Raw genomic sequence first — 8,900 nt, forward strand, 5'->3', positions numbered from 1 at the left:
AAAAATATGATATCATTAGATCACTTATGCTGACCACAAAGTTCGGCCAAAGACAATACACTTTTCCACAATATAAAAATAGTGGAAACAACTTAGACACTGAAAGACATACGAAATTTGGACAGTAGACTCATTTATGACAGAATGGGACGGGGAATGAAGGACTATAACAACAGGATCATGTGATTATTAGCATCGACGTGCGCCTGAATGATTTTCTTGTTAAGAGCCTGAACTTCCTCACTGAGTGAGGCATTTGTCTTCAGCAGCTGGGCATTCTCATCTCTTAACTATTCTACTTCCTCTTTATCTGTAGTACTGGTAGCAGGTCCCTGTGAAATAGTCTATTAAAGTTGTACCTTAAGTCATGCAATTTATACCTCTTTAGCACTCAAGGTTACTGTGAAGTTATTTAGCTCACGGTTGAGGGACTCCTGTTGCTCAAGAAGGTCAGACACATGGGACTTAGCATTGATTTTTCCCTCCGCACACTCGCACTCCAAAAGTATGGTCTGAGAGAACATTTGTTTTTTAGAATACTAGAAACTCCCATGCCAAGGGGCACTCCGAAATGTTCAAACACATGATTCAAAAGATACCCATAGGGTATGCCATGTTTGGAATTTATCCAAGTCATAACTCTATGCATGTGTTCAAGCATAATGCCAGGAAGACTTACAACTTTTAGTTCATCCAATTGCTCCATTAGAAATAGATTAGCTGCAGAAGCCATAATCCTCTTCTCAGTTCTGGGCACCAGGACCTTGTTAACAAACTCGGAAAACAACTGGTATTCTCCTTTGAGGAACTTCTTTGGAAGACCTGCACATTTCATGTCCCCATGTTTGGTAGCCATGCGAACAAAATCAACAGAAGGTTTGCACCCTTCAATGGACCAGATCCCTTCAGTGGGAACTCCAGTATGATTCCCAAATTCTCTTCACACAGGGAGATTTTCACTTCATGCACCATCGTTTGAATGCCTCCATCTTCAAAGAGTTTCATTTTGTAAAAGAACTTTCGCCCCTCAGGTTCATGCAGTTGTGGTACATGACATTCAAACAAGTGTTCCCAATTTTGCAGAGAGACAAAGTCAAAAAGGTTACACATACCAGGCTCTGTGAGGATGTCAGGATCAAACACCCTTTCGTTCAGAACCTTTTATTTTTCCATTTCTGCAACACGGTTTTCCCTTGTCAACACCTTTCCTTCAACTAGCTTCTAGGCGGTCAGACCTAGGCCCTTTTTGTCACCCTATCTCCTTTTACGAGTGATTTCTTTACATACTTAGGAACTCATTTGGCTTTGAATCGTTCCTTTTCTGCCTCCTTCTTCCGTTTCACCACTGTTCTAATAATATGTTCAGACTCTGTTTCACTTGAGCCTATATTTTGAGGCATTGATATAGGTTTCTCACTGGGCACACAAAGAAGCGTTCTTCGTCTTCAATTTCTCTCTATTTGTACCTCGTTTGCCACCAGAGCATCTCCAAGTAATTTTTGTACCACCCCTCTTGTTGTGTATCTCTTTCTGTCTGCTTTGGTGGGAGATTCCACCATTTTTCTTTTCCCTTTCCTTTTTCTTTTCTTTTCTGACTCAGTATGCTCATTCTCAATTCTAGTCTCAGGTACAACTTCAGTTTCTCCAAGATTTGGGATAACCGTGGTTGAAGCATTCTCTCCTCGAACCCCTTTTCTAGACCAAACTAGAGGAGTTTCTTCTTCATCCTCTTCTTCACTGGTAAACCCTATGGTTTCAAGGGTTTGGTCAAACACTGGTTGAACACTATGATGGACCCGTTCAGGCGATCTGCATTCTTGTTCTAAGAGCGTTGGCTGAGTATCCCTTCTGAGAGAGGCCAGACTTTGTACAACCACCAATTCCTCAGCTGTTGCTAGTATGTTAGATTCCATACCTTTACCCTCAGGCAAATCACCTTCAAACAACCTTTCAGACATGGTAGATAACACATCCCCTGGTTGAGACACAACTTCTAGATCTTTAGTGGGTGTCTTAAGGGTAGGCTTCACAACCGACTGGGCCTCAAAATTTTGAGAATATTTGTCTAATAGAACCAGAGTTGGAGAACAAGGTAAGATTTCCCCAGGGTTGATTACAGGAGATACTAACACTTCATTGTGGGATGTGATAGATTCATCAGTCTGACCAACCCCAAAACTAATGTGGACGGAGATCCTTCAGGAAGTGGAATTGAGAAATTGAATGAATTGGGGTTTTCAATCTCTTGGGAGAGAGGATATTTTGAGGGAGAAGAAAAGTTCGACATTTTCTCAAAATACAAGAAGACGACGGTTGACGAACAATGAGAGAATTTGAAAAGAATTTGTGGTTGTTGAATTCTCTCAAAAGGGTGTATTTAACAAGGTATCGGGTCCTGAACAATAGCGACTCTTGGCTTTTAAACTGAAAAGACATCTGCAACTGACACAAGGAATAGGGAGAAGACACGTGGCAGTGACCGTTGACAAAAAACTGTGTAGTAAAAGTGATACTAACCTTCTGGGGGACCAAGTCCCTCTCTATAGATAGCCCTCCCTGTTATGGTTAGCTATTCCCTTTAGACAACATGCCATGAGTGTGTACCTACACTAAGGTACCAGATGTGAATTCATAAGAGTTAAGCAATACAACAAGTATAGATACCTGCCCTCCCTAGCATAGTCATGTGAGTGGCTTCATGCAAAACTTGTTGTGAAATCAGGTGATCTTTTGCATCCCCAAACTCAATATGTTCTTGATTAAATGTTCCTTGCCCAATGCCTTGGTGAAGATATCAGCCACTTGATCTTCCGTCTTTACAGTATCTCATCACCAAATTCATCTTTTCAACATTGTCTCTAAGAAAGTGATGCCTCACATCTATGTGTTTGGTCTTCTTATGTTGGACAAGATTCTTAGCCATATTCATTGCGCTTGTATTGTCGTATATGAGAGGAATATAATCTGTGAGAACACAAAATTCTTTGCGCTAATGTTTGATCTACAAGAGTTGAGCACAACATGATGCAGCAGCGTATAAAGCTATTGGATTGTGCTTCTTAGTTCCCTATGAGATTAGTGATGACCCTAGAAAATGATCCATGCTTGAAGTGCTTTTTTGATCAATAAAAAACCCTGCATAATCAACATCATATACCCAATTAGATCAAAAGAATTGTCAGCAAGATAGAAAAGGACCAGGTCCTTTGTTCCTTTCAAGTATCTCTGTATTCACTTGGCTACCTTCAGGTGTGACTCTTTTGGAGTAGCTTGAAACCTGTCACACATTCCCACGCTGAAGATCATATCAGGTCGACTTGCAGTGAGGTAGAGAAAAGATCCAATTATTACCCTATACATAGTTTGATTCACATCAGTGCCAACTTCATCTTTATCCAGTTTTGCATTAGTTCTCATTGGGGTATGAATAATTTTGGCCTCTTTCATACTGAACTTCTTGAGCAATTCCTTTATGTACTTCTCCTGATAGATTGACGTACCCTGGGGAGACTGTTTGATTTGCAACTCTAAGAAAAAGGTTAGTTCCCCCATCATGATCATTTCAAATTCACTGCTCATCAAGGCTGTAAACTCTTTGCACAAAGGATTTGTAGTAGTTCCAAAGATGATATCATCTACGTAGACTTGCTCTACCAGGAGCTCCTTTCCTCTTGACTTTAAGAACAATGTGTTGTCAATTTTTCCTCTTTTGAACCCATTTTCAAGAAGAAATTTTGACAATCGCTTATACCAGGCCTTGGGTGCCTACTTCAGACCATTTAGTGCTTTGTCTAGCTTTAGCACATGATTTGGCTGGTCAACATCTTTGTAACAGCCCGTATTACGCATATGTTTGTTATATTCTTGTGATACTTGACATAGCCTTATAGTATAGGTGAGGGACCATGATTCTAATATTATTAGTGTTGGTTTAAACTAGATCGTAAGGTGATGTGATGCCTTGCACGTTTCAGCATGTGTACTGCAAGTTAACTCCAACATGAGTATTTAAAGAGACAATAAGGTGGTAATTGAGCTTAAAGTTGAAAGTTAAGTGCTAAGTTAAAGCAAAGGGGATTAATATTTAGAAAATGGAATAAAATAAGTGAGTTGCTTGCTTGACTTAACTAAGCTAGCAGGTGACAAGTAGGTGCATCACCTACTTTGACTTATTGACCAGTCCAAAGGACTAAGTAGATGTGTCACCTACTTGAGCTATGTTGATCTAGTTAAAAATGACAAGCCTTATGGATTAGATTTGGGCCTATGCTAATGGACTCACTTGAGGCCCAAACTAAGTTAAATAAAAGGAAAATGAAATTTTAGCCCAGCAGCCAAATCTGTCAAGGCCCAATATTTAAGCCCAAGTGAAAGCAAGTAGGTGCATCACCTAGTTTGACCTTTTGAGTTGCTTGATGTACATAAGTAGGTGCATCACCTACTTGACCAATTAGTGGTTGGAAATGAAGCTTTCTAGAGGATATTCTTAAAGGTGAAGAAAGCTCAATATAAGATATATTGGTTGCTATTCTCACTCATTTTAACACGCAATATTGAGGATTAACTCCAGCACTCTCTCTCTCTTTTCTCTTAAGGATTAAAACAACAGCCTTAAAGCTCTTCTAGGGTTCTTGAAGAAACCCTTATCTCTGCAAGACAAAGTAAGTGAAAACACTTATGGATTTAGCTTAATTCTCCCATGGATGATTAGGAAAACATGTTATTCATGCTCAAGTAAAATCATAAAGGCATACTATTTCCAGAAGCTACTGCTCACTTCCTTGGTTATTAAGATACTTTTCTCTTCTTCTTTGGTTTAAGTGTGAAGGGAAGTTGAAGTTCTAGAGGAATTCAAGTTAGAATGAGAAGTTCCAGAAATTGAGGTAATGTGACTGCTCCATTTTCTTCCTCCTTATGTATGAGTTTGAGTGAGGAATTATGGGTGTACTGTCATAAAGAACTCAAGGGGGTGGTGAGTTCAATAATTAGTTGTATGATAAAGAATATTTGAGGCTGTTTTATGTGTATTATTGTTGGTGCAGCTTGGGTAATCTTGGAAAAGGATATATAATGTATGTATTGGACAGAGAAGGAGGATATGGTGATACCCATTATTTTGAGGGCTGTATGGGCTCATTATCTGTCAAGTTAGATACTGGATTATGAGACTCACGGTGTGATAGCTGCTAATTTTAGGCTTTCATGGCTTATATTGTAGATTGAAACCTGAAAGGGGAGGCTGAATCGTGATATTTGTATTGGTCAGAGAATAAGGTATGTAAGGCTATTCGATTCAATATTCTTCATCATGAAATCTGATACTTGCAATTAATATTAATTAGTGAATTTCCTAAGTTATATTCCTAGTAAAGGAAAAATAGTGGCAGCGTACGATCTCCAAATAGCTAACAATATTTCCCCCTCTCCCTAGTGTATATAATTACATCATTATATGTTCACTACTCTATACGTGTGTAATTTTCCTCCTATGTGCTGGTATAGAAATGGTATTTGCAAAAGGAAGTTTGGTGAATCCTCCTCTTACTCAATTGAAGTGAATTGTATCATTTAAGCTCACAAGTAATGCATTGATGTTACATAGCTCCTTATGTCATTGTTACTGCCTTGAAGTATTATTTTCATGTCTTCTACTACTGGTCCGTAGTTCCTAATATCAAAAATGATTATGACCACCAAAACAACAATCTTAAAGATTAAGGAATCTAAGTGAAGCAATCTGAATAATTAAGGGTGGCAGCTCAGGGGCGAAAGCCTAGCATGGGCCAATCCCAATTGGTATTGAAAGGTGGCAGCTCAGGGGAGAAAGCCTAGCAAGGGCCTATCCCAATTTTCGTAATTATAAGGACCGCATCCTAGGGGTTAAAATGCCTAGCATGGGTCATCTTCTTCTACCACTGATCAGCTGGCTATTCGTATCACATGCCTTATAAAGATCATAACACACAGAAAGGTAAAGACAAGAATGTAACATACATGATCCCAGAAGAGTGAACAAAGGTGGTCTTCTGTTCTGATTTATGCACACATATATTGATACTTGGTTTCATTCGAACTCTTATTTTATATATGTTATTGCCTTACATATTTAGTACATTTTCTTATACTAACGTCCCTCGCGGGGGACGCTGCATTTCATGCTGCAGGCACATGTACTTCAGCTAATAAACTTCTTCAGTAGAAGCACACGACACTCAACTTCTTTTGGTGAGCTCCAGATTGATTCGGAGCTTTACTGAGTCCCTGGTAGATTCATTTTGGTATTGTATCGTAGTTAAGGGTAAGGCGGGGTCTATCTCGACCTACTCTAAGGTTTTCTATATTTTAGAGGCTTTGTAGACATATGTATATGGTTCAGTTGCGTCTTAACAAGTTGTCGCCTCAACGACCAAGTCTTGTATATAAGTTTTAGGTCTACTTATGTTGGTTTGTATCGCTCCATCTTATGTGAACTTGTCACAAGATTGTCATGGTTATATGCATAGTACGTACATGTTACATGTTGGTTCTCTCGGGCCTTTAGGGCATCGGGTGCCTGTCCGTCTTAATGGGATTTGAGGTGTGACAAAAGTGGTATCGGAACAAGTCATCCTAGGGAGTCTACAAAGCCATGTCTGTGTAGAGTCTTGCTTATAGATGTGTTGTGCACTACATTTATAAACAGGAGGCTACGGGGGCATGTAAGAGTTGTTCAAATAATAATCTAATCATCTTATACTCAACAATTAATTGGATTGACTAAGGAATCCAAGGGGACAAGATTAGGCATCTCATCGGTGATTTGAACAAGTATAAAAATCTTTGTATCAATTGTGTCTTTTATCTCTTTACACCTTATATAATATGTTTTTTTATCTAATCGTCTAAACTGTAGGGTAGTTGACTTGAAATAATCAACAAATGTATATTTTTGTGTCCTGAAATAAACAATACTTATAGAAAGAGAACCACATTTGCACATACTAAATTGTCATGCTCAGATACAAATATTCAAGTCAAAGTAAAAGATCAACACAAACAAGAAAATGAGAAGACAAAGAAGTTACCAGTGCTATCTACACAGCTTTCCTTTTTGGATGTATCTTGAATGCAGACTCCTTTCGTAAGCTGATATGATTATCAAATTGGTCATTCTGGTAACTGTAAACCTCAAATGGAAAAAAGATATCATCATAAGGAAAAAAAGTACATCTTATCAATTAGCTATACCTGTGCCTTCATTGATTCAATACGGTGCAACAACTTTTTTCCACTTCTTTTTTGTGAGCCACGCAAAATACAAATGCCAACATTCAAAATATTTTCGATGTCAGCACGAGAAGCAACAGATGTGCAGGTGTTTAAAAGCTTCAGAGCATGTGGAACCAAATCCATCCTTGAATCACAGTATCGACATAAATACTGTGCATCCAAATTGATGCTTCCTCCAACTATCCCAGCCATGTAAGCTCATAGAGCACAGTCTAGATGGGAAACATGTCCACATATGTAGCCATCTACTTTTGCCTCACATCGAATGTAATTGCACCCATCATAGTCTGAACTGATAGTGTTGCGGCAAAGGATACAACAACAGTCTCGGAAAAAACCAGGATCAATACAACAAATATCACAAAGAATGGCCGGAAAAGGATTTTTTGTTGTTAAACTGCTACAAATTTTTTTAGCCACCTTAAAAGTAATGGCTCTTATAAGGGAATCAGAGAGTAAAGACTGCAATTCTATCCCTGAAGATGTAGTCATCTCTTTCATATCTGAGTCAAAATCAATATCTAATTAAAAAGAAAACAAATTTGGCATCAGGTCAATAAAAAGATGTAGTAAGTGTTTTTTTTAATTGATGCAAAGAACCGAATAAATATCTACATGCTATATACCAAAGAGACCTGTCGAAGCTAACCTTTTAAGCTTGGCAACTGCTTCGAAGGAATCATCCAACTAAATAAGGAAAAAAAATGGTTTATATCCATGTCAGGATACTCAGACTGCAGATACTCTTTAACTGAAATCTTACTTCGAAAAGGATTTTTCTTTCCACCTTTTGGAGCCTTAAAATGCTTCGGAAGATACAAATATCTATCTCTAAAGGTACCTGAACTTGTTACTCTTTTTCCCTGCCTGCCAGCCCCACTTATCACCAGCATTTGGCCAATCTACAAGAGCATATGGTAAGCCTTCGCCAAAGTCATACTCAGAAACTAGATAAAGTTGAAGCCCAATTTCATTGATTCTAGAAGCATTCCCATTATAAACAACATGTGCACGGCTCTCCCCAACCTCCTCCTTGGCATACATTTAGCTGGAAATCTCTAACTATATTGATACCATGAAAGACTGAAACCATAGAAAAATAAAGAAATGTCAGAAGTCCACAGTAGAAAGCAAACCATTTTTGGCTATAAAAAATTGGAAAAAAACCAACTAAAGGAGAAAAGCCAAAATTGGGCATATTCTTCGGGAAAACAAGATAGTTAATTTTTGACCTAAAGAAGTTTTGCTTCAGATGAAGATAAATGTTAGACCTTTCAGCATGAGATACAAAAATACTCTCCTCCCAAGGAAACATCAAAGTTGATCACCAGAATGTTTGTGTATAATGCAGCATGCTTGACATAAATACCTAAAGTTCAAAGCCACCTTTTGTGTGAAATTATTACTAAGATACTTAGAACAATAATTTTCAAGAACTTGGTAAGAAACAACAAAATTTAAAGAATATTTTCAAAACTATAAACTTAAAATCAATAAAGAAAATAGAATCTGAAACAAATTTAAAATATTAAACAAAATATTTTCTCAAAAAAAGAAAATTGAGCCCACTGAATGCACAATGTTTTCTTAAGGAAATTAGTCCCCTCAAGTACCTAAGTTTAATGGAATAT

At 38.0% G+C, this 8,900-nt stretch overlaps 2 protein-coding genes across 2 annotated transcripts; both read right to left on the reverse strand.

Annotated features, from left to right (window-relative positions):
• Positions 1-1,445: 1,445 nt before the first annotated feature.
• On the reverse strand, positions 1,446-7,461 carry LOC107062441 (uncharacterized). Its single transcript, XM_015313088.1, has 3 exons — positions 7,228-7,461; positions 3,236-3,765; positions 1,446-2,196 (listed from the first exon to the last, which is right to left on the reverse strand). Exons 1-3 carry the CDS (start codon positions 7,459-7,461, stop codon positions 1,446-1,448), a joined length of 1,515 nt encoding a protein of 504 aa, XP_015168574.1.
• A 6-nt stretch (positions 7,462-7,467) lies between these two features.
• LOC107062442 (uncharacterized) lies at positions 7,468-8,313 on the reverse strand. The gene is made up of 3 exons (XM_015313089.1): positions 8,111-8,313; positions 7,919-7,956; positions 7,468-7,790 (listed from the first exon to the last, which is right to left on the reverse strand). The coding sequence occupies exons 1-3, from the start codon at positions 8,311-8,313 to the stop codon at positions 7,468-7,470; spliced, it is 564 nt and encodes a 187-aa protein (XP_015168575.1).
• Between the last annotated feature and the right edge of the window lie 587 nt (positions 8,314-8,900).

Source organism: Solanum tuberosum, unplaced genomic scaffold (assembly GCF_000226075.1).
Source record: "Solanum tuberosum cultivar DM 1-3 516 R44 unplaced genomic scaffold, SolTub_3.0 scf00229, whole genome shotgun sequence".
Classification (NCBI taxonomy): Eukaryota; Viridiplantae; Streptophyta; class Magnoliopsida; order Solanales; family Solanaceae; genus Solanum; species Solanum tuberosum.